Source organism: Sceloporus occidentalis, unplaced genomic scaffold, assembly GCF_023333645.1.
Source record: "Sceloporus occidentalis isolate IW3139 unplaced genomic scaffold, rSceOcc1.0.p SCAF_82, whole genome shotgun sequence".
Lineage (NCBI taxonomy): Eukaryota > Metazoa > Chordata > Lepidosauria > Squamata > Phrynosomatidae > Sceloporus > Sceloporus occidentalis.
In genome coordinates this window covers 1,858,349-1,875,251 of record NW_028317062.1, presented here as the reverse complement: position 1 = coordinate 1,875,251, position 16,903 = coordinate 1,858,349, and the positions used below count along the sequence as shown (strand labels likewise).

The 16,903-nt window shown below is 39.0% G+C and overlaps 1 protein-coding gene across 1 annotated transcript; it reads left to right on the top strand.

The window, feature by feature from the left end:
* Positions 1-2,205: 2,205 nt before the first annotated feature.
* LOC149285241 (natural resistance-associated macrophage protein 2-like) lies at positions 2,206-14,873 on the top strand. The gene is made up of 15 exons (XM_089495604.1): positions 2,206-2,236; positions 4,085-4,209; positions 4,633-4,758; positions 4,849-4,968; positions 5,126-5,232; positions 6,046-6,116; positions 6,270-6,337; positions 6,852-7,007; positions 7,441-7,599; positions 7,889-7,975; positions 8,411-8,530; positions 9,215-9,364; positions 11,158-11,231; positions 13,063-13,216; positions 14,760-14,873. Exons 1-15 carry the CDS (start codon positions 2,206-2,208, stop codon positions 14,871-14,873), a joined length of 1,662 nt encoding a protein of 553 aa, XP_089351730.1.
* Positions 14,874-16,903: the final 2,030 nt, after the last annotated feature.

The window sequence follows — 16,903 nt, the reverse complement described above, 5'->3', positions numbered from 1 at the left end:
GGGCTGCAACTTTAACTCTTTGAGCGCTGGGGGTCAAGACACACATTATCCATTGGAAGAGGCTGGGAAACAATAGTTGTTTTGTTGAAGTTGATTATAGGGTGGAATTGTATAAATAGTTACAGAGGAAAGTTCTAAATGAGCAATGATATTGTCTCAGGACAAGTTGTTACTTAAAAATTAAAATACTGTAAGATACGGCAAACCGTGGATTGTAACCCCCCCCCCCATCTAAATGTAACGGAAAATACGTTTCTTAAAAGCCCCCCTCCTTAATAAATGTATCCGTTAAATTGTGGTTGTGCATGCGTGCGGATCTCATGCAAGGTATAAGCACACAACATGGTAGGAACGTAAAAAAGAAGGTACAACGAAACCAAACAGGTAGGTAGAAAATACACATATCAGCAAATAGGCCAACCTTTTTCACACCACAAAAAAGGGCTACAACTCCCATTACCCTCGTTAGGATGCCCTGCATTAAAAGTAGTAGTGATTCATGTCGTACATATGTGCAAACACACTACATTCATCCGAGGGACTCTTTTGTTCTATGATGGAATATATAATTTATTGATAACCATTGTAAAAGCGTTGTATTCAGCTGGTGGAAGGAAAATGATGCTGTGTTGGAAGGTGGAAGAAGATTGAGAAGCTTGGTGAGCATGACTAGGGTCCATAAGCAGGTCCATTAACTTCAAATCCAACCCAGTAATTTCTATCTCTGCGAGTAACCGTAAAGGTCTATTCACAAAATTCCCGATGTACTGAAATAATATTATCACTGCTCCACACAACTCTGGTAAACAATTTACAAAGGGCTAAAATAATGTACGCAGAGTGCTCTATCACAATCTTTGCTCGTTAAATCTTTTGTGCGGGGAACTCTCGAGCGGCCATGTGAACTCAGACAGACGCTTCCTTGTTAGAACTTCTGCATTCCGCTTGCAGGGGATACTTTGTCTTGCCCTCATACTTTAAGCTGAGTACATTTGGCTTGCAATCTAGTAAAACTAATCCAAACCGAGTGGTTCTCTGCGGTCGCTGGAGGACCTACTGCAGATCTTTGATAGGAACCTATAGCGAAATAGCTTTGTTTGTCCAGCACTAAAGGAAAAAACTTTAAAATGAGGTGCATGCGCTGTGTAGTGCTTTTTGTTGTAGAGGGGCACCTCCTGTTCAGGAACACAGAACCGGATACTAGAAGAAACAGTAGAACCTGTTGGCTCTCCGATGCATGTACTCCCGAGGAACAGTCGCACTCTTTTGTAGAACAGCGGCATATGCTATGGGTCTGGCGTTATTCTATGCTTTGGTTCTGGTATAATATTCACGTTATTAGACATGATCACAGCAGGTGTTTGTGCAGAACTGTCTATTGACCAGCGCTGATTATTTTGTGTGTCGGTGGGACAACGATAATCTACCATTTGAGTTGCCATGGGAAGCATCCATAGGCAGGGGTTTGGGATACCCTGCAGCATTTCACACTTTTTATTAACAAAATGTCATTTTGCAGTAACACAAAATAGAAAAAGGCTCCAGGCACTCAAGGGTTCATTGTGAGGTCGAAACGTTGTTGTCCGGTTCCTTCAATAAATCTGTCTAATGGAACCCTTGAGTGCCTGGAGCCTTTTTCTATTTTGATTTACTGGGGAGCTGGCCCTTCCCGGCACAGCTAAGCACCTGAGTTCCTGTGGGGAGTGAGTGCTGATTCCTGATTCTGGTATTTTGCAGTAACACATCATTATAGACCATGACCCCTTATATGACTGGACATCATCAATGGGCTAGGTTTCCTTTAAATTTCAAAGCGGGAATAGACATCTGATGGTGCAGCGGACAATAATCCCTATCATGTCAAGTAAAGCCGGGTAACACGCCATGTGACAGTTGGTTAGCATGATGGGAGTGCCAGATTTTGCTTACAATAACTGGTAAATGCTGCCAGTACTACCTTTTGGCGTTGTGGAGGATTACACTTGTAAAACTTGGCTATAGAAGACGGTTCCAATTACAAAGAAATCTGGATCATGGTGTTACTGCTCTTTACATTTCTTTGTTTTTTTTTTTTATTCAAAGAGAAATTTAATAATTGTGTTTGAAAGTAAGTTGCGCTGTAAATGATATACCAAATTGTTAATTTGATTTACAGTTAATGTGGCCTCTTCAAAGGAAGAAAAGCCTCCTGTAACATCTGAAGCCATGTCAGACCAGAACTACCAACATTTAGAAGGTAAGGTTGACTATGTGTAAGTATATGGTGCGGTATATTCGCTGCGGCTACTCTGGTCTTTGCAGATCCATGTGTTTGAGGTTATTTTTGTCGCATCACGTCCACCGTAATCGCCGTACCCGTGAGAGCCGTCGCCACGTCTTCATTAGCTGCTTTTAGGGAAGATTTAATCTCGCACAGGTTGCAGCTGCTTTGTGCCAGCCTGGAGGTAGGAAGAAGTTATAAGAGATATAACAGGTAGTGGCTGATCCACCGCAGTCCTGTGAGCTGCATTGTAGTGGGGAGTATATGTATCTGCACATGAGAAGATCTTTTATTAAATGGAAGGAATAGTAAGTAGGGATGTGGTGTAAAACCAGCCCTCTTTCTTATGGAATAGATTGATGCTGCAGTGTTAACAATTTGTAATAAATGGATTTTCAGGATGATATTTTTAATAATTCTCCAGTTTTTAAGAGGATTATATGAGGAAACTGATTATGGAGTTCACTTTGCTCCTGGGCTGGCCAGAGTCTTACTTCTGTTCTAATAAATGCCTCTACCTGCAGCCAATGGCTCGGAGCAGCCCGGAGGCACTGAGCTAGAATACTTTAATCTCATTTATTCAGTTCACGATAACAAACGGATGCATTCATTCACTGAACGATTCATGTTCACTGGAAGGGCTTTTAAAGCGCAATGTGAGGTCTAAAATATCTGCCAAAGCTCTAGCCCTATCTGTACATAAACAGATTATTGCTTATACAAGTTACACAGATTCATTTACCGTATTTTAGGTGAGATTTTATACCATGAACTAAATCTGAACATTTTAAAAGCCAATCTCAGGCAAACGTCTAAGGACTGAACTGGCCCAGTATAATGCATAGTTAAAAAAAAAAAACAAAACCTTATGGATTTAAATATACTTCATACAGGGCCATCCAAGCTGTTCTAGGAGTAGAAGCTTACTGTGGTTCATAATATAAAGAGAAGTCAGTGAGATCAAACTGCAACACTCTAACGTCAAGAAACCCCTTGTGTCCCCTCAACCTGTCCACAGAAAGCTTCTTAAAACACCAATAGACTGAAAGGGAAATCTTCATCACCATGCCTGGAAAAATAGAATCACTGAGCTATATCCACCACCGAATCAAACTTGTAGCCAGTGTTGGGTGGAAGATAAAATGTTTTCAATTTATCTGATTTTGCTTTATCGATTATCGTGGTTGGACAAGCCACTGCAAAAATTCCAGCTCTTACTACATGTTTATACATCTTGATAAAGCTGCCTAAATTGTCGTCGGTTTCACTGCTCATTTAGTTCTTGGCCTTTTATTGAGATCACGGTGTTCCCATGTCTTGCCCAACAATGAATATTACATTAGCATCCGTTACCGCTGTGTTGGTTTTACCAAAGTTAATTCTTAACCATCCCTATTAAACCTTTCTATGTCTTTACAATGAATGGACAAGCAGCCTAACTGCAAATATTTATTGCATTCTTGACCGATCCAGCCAGTTTACAGAATTGGATCCAGCCCAAATTGTATTTAATAGTTTAATGTCCCTTTCTTCTCTGTCATCTTTACTTGGCTTATTCTCTTAGGAATGCCTATCCAAGCCTTCAGCATTATCACTTAACACTTTCATTAACACTATTACAGCTGCCCTGGGCATATCGTACAGTACTTGCTTTGCCAGTGTGTTATAGTACATGTTATATTTTCTGTTAACTTCACGTGACTTTGTTACATTAACGGAACTGATGGATTTTACCTCTTTCTTGTGAGTGCTGCTCCAATTTATATTAAACGTTACAATAATATAATTTATATTTATGGGTGACCATGTGCTGTTTGTTTCTAGAAAACTCCTCGGGAGATCAAAGTCCCAAGGCAGACATATGTGATGAAAGTATCGAACCTGTGGTGGAGGGCGAGCCATTCACCAGCTATTTTGATGAAAAGATCCCAATCCCAGAGGATGAAAGGGTATGTGCATGCTTCTGGACCAAGGGCTTAAAGTGACAAGCCAGCCAACACATATACTGTAATGCTTATGACAACTGTGCAAATGCATGGACGGATTCAACAGCATTGCAGCTGATGTGTTTAGCCGTAAGCATGTATACTCATTGCCAGCCAGATCCAGCACTGGCTTGCACAAGAGTTTAAGATGGTCTAGCAAAATCCCCATGCAGAAAGCAATCTCGTTTCCTGACAGCGATGGGGTGCTTTACGCAAACCGATCTAGCGCAGATGGACCACAGAGGGGCATTCTTCAGTGGCTCCGAAGCTACAACGTCTCCAGAAGTTTCCAAGCGTCTGCCTTCTCCTTAACTGGTGTTTGGAACTTGTTGGTAGAACAGATATTTCACTGCATCTGGAATTTGAATATTGTGCTTACTTTTGCAGCACTCCCTGTTCAGTTTCCGTAAGCTCTGGGCCTTCACGGGACCGGGCTTCCTGATGAGCATTGCCTATCTGGACCCAGGGAACATTGAATCGGATTTGCAGTCTGGTTCTGTTGCTGGATTTAAGGTTGGTGTTTCATGTGCAAATACATTTCTGTGATGAAGGAACTGTTTATCCAGTTTTCTCCCCATAATGCCTGGCTTTTGTGTTCTTCAGTTGTTATGGGTTCTCTTGACCGCCACCATCATTGGTCTACTTCTGCAACGTCTGGCAGCTCGTCTAGGTGTAGTGACTGGGCTTCACTTGGCTGAAGTGTGTAACAGACAGTATCCAAAGGTATGTAAGCCTCACGTTATTGCAGCTTTTTTCTGTTGTGTGCGTGTGTGACTGTTGTTGGTATGTGGACTTGCTTTTATTTTATGATGCATACATTTCCGCACCTTATTCTGAGAAAGTATAGCTTCTTTTTATGAATGCAAGTTCTTTTTCCTAGGTACCACGCATTATCCTATGGCTTATGGTGGAGATAGCCATCATTGGATCTGATATGCAAGAAGTCATTGGCTCAGCCATTGCCATTAATCTCCTGTCTATGGGAACGTAAGGGCTATTTTGTTGTTGTTTGCTTTCCATTAATGCTTCATTATTAGTACAAAACCCTTAACATCAGACTTTCAGTTCCTGTGTTGCAGGAAAGAGAGCCTTAAAATATATAATGCTATTTTGTGGAATTAAAATACTGTGGCTTTCAGTTGTCAAACAGCAAGGCAATGTATCCAAAATAAGATAATTTTAGAAAGAGAGATGTGCGTTGCAAAGGATTCAGACATGCAACAAAAAGGGAGAGAAACATTTACACGCTTACAGCCCAAAACACAAAAAATCAAATGCAACCAGAAAGGACAGGGATCAGACTTTTGGTTGGACATGTTCTGGCCCTGAGATTTTGGGCCATTGCTGAGAAATAAAACATCAATCCAGAGCAGCTTGATTAAAATTACACACGAGATGCAATGCATATTTTTATTTTCAAAACAAAGGAAGAATTTAGCGCATACCCAGCGAACACTCTTCGAAAAAACAACTAAGGCATAAATATTGGGGATTCCGTCCCCCTCTATGGCCATATATTGCTTATCCCGCCACCATGTCAGAGCACCCCAACTTTGGCGAGTCCTATCTAATTTTTCATGGCTATATTGCTTACCAAGGAGCTGAATCCATGAGACTGCTCTGCATTTTAACCTAAATGAGACTCTCGAGCAATACAAAGCCTTCTCTGGACACCATTAAATGGTAATTCAACAGGCTTAAAACAGATGAAAATGTTATCAGGCATTACTGCTCATTCACCTTCAAATTCATAAAAAATGAAAAGAACTTGAAACTGATCATCTTTTTATTTCTATTTAGAATTCCCTTATGGGGAGGAGTGTTGATTACAATCGTAGACACCTTTTTCTTCCTCTTCTTAGACAAATACGGTGAGTGTAAAATGTTAACAACGAATTGATTTGGAAATAAATTACATATGGCTGTTTGTTAAACTTTAGGTGGGATTCCTGGGTTTCTTAATGTCCTGTCCACTAAATCCACATAGCGTTTTGGATATATTAGCTACTTTGTTTTTATTGCAGGTCTCCGTAAACTGGAAGCATTTTTCGGCTTTCTTATTACAATTATGGCAGTTACGTTTGGCTATGAGGTAGGTGCTTGTTTTATGCCAACTGCGTGTACATTATACATTTTATATGCCTGTTCTGGCTGCGCCAGACAAAAAACGTATTATAGGATCGCTTAGACAAAAGCCAGAGCACCAAAACAAGAACATGGAGATGCTACATGGGGAATACATGGAGCTTCTTCACACGATCCTATATGAAATCAAACATTCAGCACACGCTCCTATATGAAGACAAAATGTTACTTACTTGCAACAGACGCTTTATGCCAGAAATACGGCTCACAAGCTCTTCGAAAACCAGGGTTTATCCATTTAGCCATACATTGAGGATCACCGGAGATCATGGATTGTTATCAAGTTACAATGGCTTCTCAGATTGTGCTGTGGTTCTCCTACACTCCTGGGGCAAGAATACACCTTACATTTGGGATGTAAATATGCGTTAAATAAAATCGATAGGCTATTCATTGCCAACTAACTAGATCACACAATGACCTATTTCAGCCCTGTTTAACCCTTTCTTTTTTGTTTTTAGTATATCCGAGTTAGCCCAGACCAAGGGCAGCTTCTTAAAGGCATGTTTTTTCCGTATTGTGAAGGCTGCGGAACTCCGCAACTCGAGCAAGCTGTCGGGATTGTAGGAGCTGTGATCATGCCACATAATATGTACCTGCATTCGGCTTTGGTCAAGGTAGGCATTTTCATTTCAGCCAGGTTAAATGGTTACTTAACCAATGATTTATTCCACCTTTGGGTTTATTACTCTGTACAACTTAATTTAAAGCTTTACAGTATAACAAACAGGTGTTTCTAGTGAGTACCGTCATAAAAGAATTAAAAGTAGTCATACAGACATGCCGGGCTTAACTTTTTCTACCCCCTTGATGGCAGCCCTGCCCTCTGTATATGTATATAGAGCAATACATAAATAGTTAAGTATTTCCCCAGGCTCATTTTGTAGTTCAGATCTATTGTGCTTATGTTTTTATATTGGTGCACATTTCGTATGTTTATAGTAAAAGTTTACGTGCCATATTCATTTTATTGTCGTGTGAACCTGCAGGCAGAAACTTTGGTAACGGTGAAGTGGCCTATTTTGTGTTAATCTGGCTTATTGTTTCCAGTCCAGGGAAATCAATCGCTCGAACAAGAAGGAAGTCAGGGAAGCCAACAAGTACTACTTCATCGAGTCATCTATAGCCTTGTTTGTTTCTTTTATCATCAATGTCTTCGTAGTTGCTGTGTTTGCCGAAGCATTTTATGGAAAGACTAACATAGAAGTGGTGAGCCTTTTCTCATTTCTACATTAACATAATGTAACTCAGCGAAGTCTAAATGTGTCTTGATTCATGACTCTGTGTACACATGGTGACCCTCATTTGGTCTTCAGATACTCTACAGATGTAATGAGGGAGAGACACAGCACTATAGATTGTGTTATTTTGTGTGTTGTGTGTTTGTATGTATCGTTTCCGGGGCTCTTCATTGATGTATGAATGTACAAAGCTACAGTTGTTTTTGTATATGTGTTTAACGCATGAAAACCACTTAATTTTTTTGCTCTATCTGTAGTATAATGAGTGCCACAACAAGACGGGCCCGCATCAAAATTTGTTTCCCAATAACACCGATGCCTTGCAAGTGGATATATACAAAGGTGTAAGTATTTACTAAGGAAATGTGTTTCATGTACCTGGGTAACAAGTAATTACTGATTTGCTAGATAACCGAGTTCCATGATATTGACATGACATTTTAATATTTTGTACCGGTAGTTAAAGTTGCTGTTCCACTTAGCCAGAAGCCTAATGGTACTTTGTAGTATTCTAAGAAAACCAACCGTAGCTGATCTGTCATTTTATTCTTTATAGAAACTTTTAAGAAGCGTATTTGTTTTTTCCCCATGGCAGTTACCCATCAGTGCCTGAAAATTAAGTGTTCCAAAATGGATGAATGCACTTTACTATAGCCAACTACTCTATGGGGCAACTACAAGAGATGTGTGTAGGGCTTATGTTCCCCCAAGGGAACGCTTGGTTAAATGGAAAAAAATCATTTTGAGTTGTGTTTAATTTTGTGCATTTGTACTTGCAGGGTGTGGTGCTGGGGTGTTATTTCGGACCTGCAGCCCTTTACATATGGGCCATTGGTATTCTTGCAGCAGGGCAAAGTTCAACCATGACTGGCACTTATTCGGGTCAGTTTGTAATGGAGGTAGGTATTGATGATATAAACTCACAGGAGCAGGGCTCTCATCTGCTTCTGTATCAGTATGTCTTAAAATGTGTAAATATTTCCGTCAATTTTAATGTTACTTTTCACTCTTCATTATTGCTATAGCGCTATGTAAATAAAATGTAATGCACCGACTAGAACAAAAGCTACAAACCACCCAGGGTCAAGACAAATGCTCCATTTTTCTCACTTATAGGAATGTCTTTGTTCTTATTTCAAGTATTCTTGGTTAATCAAAAATAAATGTTGATTTGCTATAGATATGGAGTAACACTTGACATTTTCAGCATATTAGGAATTCTTACATACATACATGATCTAAGTCCATGGTTCACATAAATATATAACGGTTGTTCAAATTACGCAATCAGCGGTAACAGCCCAATAGTAGCAGTCGTGTGCTTTACACTTAACCCGGTCACCGACTGAGCAGAGCGTTGCTCATCCATTCAGCCCACAGTCTATTAGATTGTCATCTTCAGACCTACTTTATTGTAGTAAGTACATATTTCACTTAGTTTACAGTAATTATTTTGACCATGTCAATAAGGAAACTAGGCTGTAAAATTCCACTGATTCTTTACAGCAACCTGTTTGTCCGCCCCGTGCAGTAACATAAAGCCTTGGTTTACTTACTTGATTGTTTCATTCCTCTTCTTTTAGGGTTTTCTTAACCTTAAGTGGTCACGCTTTGCTCGAGTGATCCTCACTCGATCGATTGCTATCACCCCAACCCTGCTGGTGGCCATTTTCCAAGATGTCCAGCACCTTACAGGAATGAACGATTTCCTAAATGTGGTTCAGAGTCTACAGGTGAGATTTCTCATTGTGGTTTTAATCATTCGTGGTTGTTGAGGATCAGAGGACTATATACCTTGTACCATTTAGAACCAGATTACCATAAATACATGGCTGTGGAGGACTTTTCTGTGAGAACGTGTCCTATAATGTTCACTTTATTCTTTTTCTCCGGATCTGCCTGATAATTTATTACCCAACTCTCATATTAAGTTATATCTCCCCTGTCACTCAGGCAGCCTTTCTAAGAATAGGGCGAGCAGGAGGGAGATTACTTACAGGAAAGGAAATTGATGAAATAATGCTAGTTGTGACACACACTTGGCTTCCATGAGAGAGAGCCATGTGGAAATGCCAGACCTCTTATTGTTCCTAGACATGTACTGGAATTAGAGTGCTAGACTGCTTCTTTCAATGGCAGTTACAAGTGTAATTGTGTAGTCCCCTAATTGCCGGAAATAAAAGAAAATATATATATAATAGATTTTAATGAGGTGTGAAACTTGCTTCAGGCCCTTTGGAATTCACTTTTGGCCACACACAATACTCTGTAGTAGTGTGTGTGTGTATATATATATATATAGATAGATAGATATATATATAGATATATAGATATAGTGGTAGAAGTATTATTAAACACTCATCTACAGACAGAAGGCTTGTTTTTTCCCTCAGACATCTCATTGTTCTGCCACAACCACAAGGGATTCTGGGTAGGCGCATGCAAACAAGGTCAACAATGATCACCTTTTTTATATATATATATTTATATATGTAATAAATTTAGGGCCAACACAAACTTCATATAATTGGAACAACACATATGTATATGCGTCACAAAAATAGGCAGATTAACTTAGGTGCAACCAAAGGTAAAATATTTAATACACACAAAAATGGATGAAGAATATAAAAAGTAGATAACAAAATAAGTCTTACAAAACCTTCGAGAGGAATTTAGTTCATGACATCTGTCCTATGCATTCCTGAGGAGGGATGGAGGGAGTGTTCGGGACGTAAAGAGTCCGTGGATGGCAAGTACATCTCCCCTCTACCTCTCCTGCCATGCCTCCCTATGCCATACAAATGCCTTGCTTATATGCGGTTTGGATAACTATTTCAATCTATTGGTCTTCACCTGATTGGGTGTTGAAACATGCTTACTGACGTCTTTACACGTCTAAACCCTATTTTAGGTGGTCACTGTAAGCATACTGTAATGCCCTTTTACAGTCACAACTATACCATGCATTAACAAGTTACTATACTATCTATAGAATGCCTGTTAAGCAAATCATTCATTCTATACTTCGGGAAAAGGGTTTCCCTGACCTTATCATTGAAGCCTATTAATATATCTTAATGATCATTTATTTATGAACAATGACTACATATTTTTGACTATTGCCTATGCCAATAATTACATATGGTCCTTTTATATTATTGGGGTTAGAAGAGATGTTAAATGTGTTAGACTCTTTTAACACACACACACACACACACACACACACACACACACACACACCACCTTCCGGCTCAATATCATTCCTCAGACAAACCAAATATCCTTTTAGCATCTACTATAACCGCTCTTTAAACCGAGGGAACAAAGACATGTTTCGTAAAAATAAATCGCGGTAGACGTAGTATGTGCTTATATACTCAAACTGAAATCTATCCGCTTCATTAATAAATTGGGTGCTACTATTAGCATGTGCACCGCTTCTAACAAACGCGTTATAAACACATTACATGTGAATTCTGCAGTACACCTGCATGTGCTGTATGTTTCACTTATTGTATTCCAGCTTCCGTTTGCTCTGATCCCGGTCCTGACTTTTACCAGTCTTCGCACTGTAATGAGCGACTTTGCAAATGGATTGTGAGTATATTTTTATTGCTTCTGTCAGATACTGAATAAAGCAAACACTGCTGTTTTCACCCAGTTGGGGAATCGTTTGTTTCACAATTTCCCAGAGAAAAAGATGTACCTTGCCCCGTGACAGGTTTAGAAAAGAAGAATCACGGAACTGTCGTCGTGTGATTAAGTCTTAATGTGTAGTACTGAAGATCATAAAATGTCCTATTATTTAGATATTTCTGGGACACATATTGAAAAATAGATGGCAGATGAAATAATATTATTAGGAAATATTAAACCTATATGATAGATGTATCCTTAAAGGATTGGAGAGTAGCAGGGATAGAATATTTAGATCCGCTATCAGAACCTTCACATGTTTGAGAGAGCAATATCATTTAAAAATGCAGAAATATTTAAATATTCTTGAACCAGTATTTATTAAAAGATTACACAACTGCAACAAAGAAATTGGTCTGTTTTAATAAGAAGCATACTAATAAAGTTATGACAGAGTTTGGAAATTCCAAATTTTCCACAAAAACAGACAATAAATAAAGCCGTTGTTACTTGGGAAAAGGATCTGATGAAGTGCCATATTGAGAAGCAACAATGGGATTCTGCTTTTTATAGAACTATGAAAAATACCCATTGCCTGAATTTAGTGGAAATATAAATATAAAGTTGCTAATCGATAGTACTTGGTTCCTACTAGGATAAACTGGATGTACCCTGACTTGCCCCCAAATTGCTGGAGATGTGGAGATCCAGAAGGGTCTTTGCTCCACTTATGGTGGTCCTGTAAAATTGTTAAAGATTATATGGAGTAAAACCCTTAAGGCAATAAATAAATTGACATCAATAGTGTTGGAAAGAAGCCTGGAAATCTTATTACTGCATTTGAATTGGCCACATATGTCAAAAATAAATTCTCTGCTAATAACGCATATATTGGTTGCCACTAAAATGATTATCGCTCAGAATTGGAAAAAATCAAATAAATAAATATATGGAACTCAGTAAATGCTAATTTTCCATTCCAAGTTAAAATGGAACATGCAATATGTAGGTCCTCAGGATATTAAAATAAGTCCAGTTCAATATGGTCTCCTTGGATAAGACAATTAGAACTCCCTGTACAGATGGCTAAATATTAAAATCATAAAGTAAGTTAGTAATTTTGCCCCTCCTACCGATGCCCCTTATAGTAATAGGAATTCAGAAATTCGATTTACGAGTCTTGGCATTCTAGATCCACGTCACCTCTTGTCCTGTTTATTTGTTATGTGTAATAATAATTATTTGCCTTTAAAAAAACAAATACAGCGTTCCACTGCCCTAAAAGTTACAATAATGCATATAGAAATAGCAGAAAATTGGCTTTACGTTCAATTTTTCTAAATGCCTTAACTCGGTTCCATACATACGTTATGACCTATCTTGGTAAAGCCCCGTGCCCTCCCTGCACACCAACCACATTCAGTAAAACAAAATCATCCCTCTGTTTCCATTTGAAATGTTTGGTTCTCTTTTTATTTTTGAAACATAGGAAGATAAGAACCATTTGCCCGTCTATCCTGTCCCATCATATGCTGTAAAGACTAGAACCTTATTCAGTTCTTGGTCTTGCCACATAGGATAGTCATATACAATCTCACGCATATTTAAATTCATTCATTGTATTTACCTTTGCCATTTCTGCAGAGGAAAGTTTTCCACTTATCCACCACCGCCTTATTTAAGGATGTTCCATTCTTAACACATCTTTCCTGCAGTCGGCTATTATGTTCTGATGCAAGATTATATTATTTATATAATAATGCTATATCTTATTTTCATTTCCTCATCACAGAGGTTGGAAGATTGCTGGAGGCATCCTTATATGTATAGTGTGCTGTATAAACATTTACTTCGTGGTGGTCTACGTCTCTTCTCTCGGAAGCGTGGTGCTTTATGTCATAGCGGCCATTTTGTCTGTAGCCTACCTTTGCTTTGTAGCCTACCTGGTAAGTTCTGATGCCATCTGTGGGATTTTAGTCTGGTATTACGCAATCTTAAAATATTACAGAGTTTAAGGTATTTTTATCAGTTTTTTTTCTTTCTATCTATAAATTTCTTCTTAGTCTTTAGAGAAAACGTTAACACCGTGCACATTTAATGACAAGGGCAAATGTAGCTATGTCTCCACCAGCATGCATTTACTGGAATAGAGAAAGGTGACCTTAAAGCGAATCTGATTCTACAATCTACAGTTCTATTCACAAAATAAAGCCTGCATTGTATATGACAGGGAAATACATCTTTTCTCAGCATCTGCATGGTTATTCCTCCACATTACATTTACTTTCCTTTTACGCTGCTGAAAATGGATGGGCAAAAATAACTTTCCCCTCTCGACATTATTTCCTCTTATATGCCAAATGGAAAGAGAAAGTTGTTTTGTTAATTTTACTAAAAGCAACCGCAGCTCTTTGCAAATGTATCCAATGTATGCGGTCATATATGTAGATTGTATGTGACAGTACACAGCATATTGCCGAGTAGGCACATGTAAGGATAGGTTAAAGTACAGATTCATGCTAAAGAGCAAAATATATGTAGAAAGTACACGTCCACAAGTATGGCAGCCTTTTTGCATCCCTGGTGCACACACTTTTGCCGACCACAACACCCATCACTATCATCAGTTTGGGGATGGATGATGGGATCCCAAAGCACATATTAGCAGGCATAAATATTATTTATTGTTCCTGCATGCTGGCCACCTGATCTCATAATGGATCAGCAGGCACTCACAGACCGATTAGCAAGATTCTCTCTTCCCCAGATGCAGACTCCGTATTATATTGCAAAAGCGAGGATTTGTTCTTTTGACAAAAGTCTTGCATGCTTAAACATGCAATGCTTCTTCTGAGGGGTAAGAGAAGGCATCCTACTGGCACAGCAGGAACATTTTTTCGGGATCAGGAGCCTTCCCACTGCATACAGCATATGTAGTTGATGTTCTAAGCCCGGTTTGCCAGTAACATAAGGCCTATGTAGCTTGTGTTTAAGGGTTAAACTCTTTCTTGGAAAGATATATCTGAGTAGGATAGCGTGTGCTTGTTACATTGGACCAATTGATGACTTGTTTATTGCAAGAGGGCCCAAAGGTCAGTTGCTTTGAAACATGTCACTCTTGTCTTATGGTTAAAGGATTTTTTTACTTGTCATTTGCAAAGACGTCGATTAAATGCGTAGTATATTTAATTTTAACTATGCATAGCGATAATAGAGTTGCTATCACATGTACACTTGTGAAATGGTTTTGCCATGTAGCCAAGTGGTTTGCGCATGCCCTCGGTGGCTTCTGCGGCAGAGCAGTGGGCATTGTGAGCGTGTAGCCTACAGCGCCCATGTTTGTATGTTTTTTTTTCTTTTATCTGCCCTCTGAAAGCAGACAGATTAGTTGTGTTCTTCATTTATTTTAGCATAACCCTTTATAGAATACCATGCCTACCATTACGTGTAAAGTTTGTAACTCTGCTATTTTCTTTCTTTCTCCTGCAGACGTGGCAATGTTTGGTTGCCTTGGGCCTGTCGTTCCTTGAATGCGGTCAGACGGTAAGCATCCATCAAATAATGCTTACCGAAGATCGTCCTGACTCCCCTATTAATAACTAAGAGAATGCAGTCTATCTGGGCATGGCAAGTAGCCATCAGAGCCAGTGTGTTTCTATGGTTTACTGTGTGAACATACCAATTATGTATGTGCAATTTGCACAGAGGATGCTGTCGTTGTATAAATCATGAATGGTCATTCCCTTTTTTTTCTTTTTTTTTTTTCTCTTTTTTATACTTTCGTATGTACACCTCTTTGTTGTTTCTGGTAAATTGTGACTTTTGCACTGATGATCCCTCCATTTCTGGGATAAAAGACAAATATGATGGTATAACTGGTATGATAGTATATACAGGTTACCATTTCTCCGCTCAGTTCAATGAGGCACGTGCTGTACATTGTAAACATTTGTAGCTAAAATGTCCAATGTTGCTCTTCAGAGCATATTCATTACCTCAAAATCTAGCTTGCATAAATTGACACTGGAATCATCTTCAACCTCTGACCATTTAGTAGATCTGCCGTATGCTTTTTACGAACTTTGTAGTTGTGTGGGTTTTTTTATTAATGAGCGCCTATCTAAATCTCTCATTTTAGTGATTTGTTAATTCTCAATGTTTTTAAACATTGCAAATGTCACCCTGTTAACGGAGCGCGTGGTCGAGGCTGAAGTTCTCTGTAGCCTCTTGCGTGATAGTACATGCGTGTGTAAGTACCCGGTGGCTGGGCTTATAATTAGCATTCCTGAACATTGCTTATAGTCATTTCATGGAGAAATGCTGGCGCCGGATGAAACTTAATGACTGGCCAAGAAATTTAAAAAGAAAATCCACCGCAGCACAAATCACTTTACAGGAATAGACTTCATTTTTTATTTTTTTATTCATTGTGGGTGGAAGACAAACGTTGCTTGTTTGTATGAAGATTCTCCACCCTCTTTTTACAATGTTCTTTCATAAAGAAAGCAGAGGTAAGGAGTCTAAATCCTACCCCCCCCCCCCCCCAAACACTTGTAGCCACGCTGGTGACTAAACAGGTTCATTTTGGTCAAGTGATTATATTGACACATGACAAATGTTTCACAATAAAAAAAAAAAAAAAAAAGTGCTGGAATTGTAGGGGCATTAAAAATGGGAATGACTGCCTGCTTACCACATACTGAAATAGTGAGAACGACTGGTGGTGCATTGTTTTCATGTTGCAAGCTGACAGTAGTGACCGTGTCCTTTATTGCCCACTCACCTCCTTATTGCCCACGCCACGTGCCCACAAAACGTCAGTTTGTTTGTTTTCTATCTGAATTATTCTCATTTATCAGAAAACAAACATGCTAAAAATGAGGGGTTCAAAAGGATAAGTAAAAAACAAATTATAAAATGACTTTGTCCACTAGTTCTTCCTAATTAAGGGGAACAACCATTATAAATTAGGGTTGTATTGCCTTAGTGCCTTGAATAATTCATTGACGCTTGGCACCATAATTTCTTTTATCTTTGTGCCAGTGGAATTAGTCAAGATGGTTTCAAGGATAGCCACTGGTGCAGGTTTTGATGATCTTCTTCCTTGGCTTATTGTTCTTACTTTCCAAGGCTTTATTCACAAAGTCGTGGGCTAATGTTAAGAGACATCGGTAAGATTACTCCAAATTCATCTTGTTAGGATCAGCATTCACTTCTGTTGGAAGAATTCCAGCAAAGTCTTTTGCAACCCCTTTCTTTCTTTACTGGAATTATGTTTAATACTAAAGCAGCCAGCGCATTGTGGCTTTGTAATGTCACGGAGCGTTGGTGTTTCTTCCCTAGAGAATAAAAATAAGCTGAGAATTTTGTCTCTAGATCTTATCTATCAGGCCACAGCTGACACTACTGAATATTGTAAGCCTTTCTGAGTAACGTCTACTCTGATGTCACTCGGGTTGGTTCACTCAAGTGACAGAGATTGCAGAGGAGTTGTGGATTCGGTAAATCGGTGACATTTCTACTTGCCCGTTATATTAGATGCTATACAAAGCTAGCTCAGCCCTTCTTCCTGGAGAAACCTGGCAATGTTGGCATTGAAAACACAGCTCTCCCTTTAGCGAAAAAAACCCACT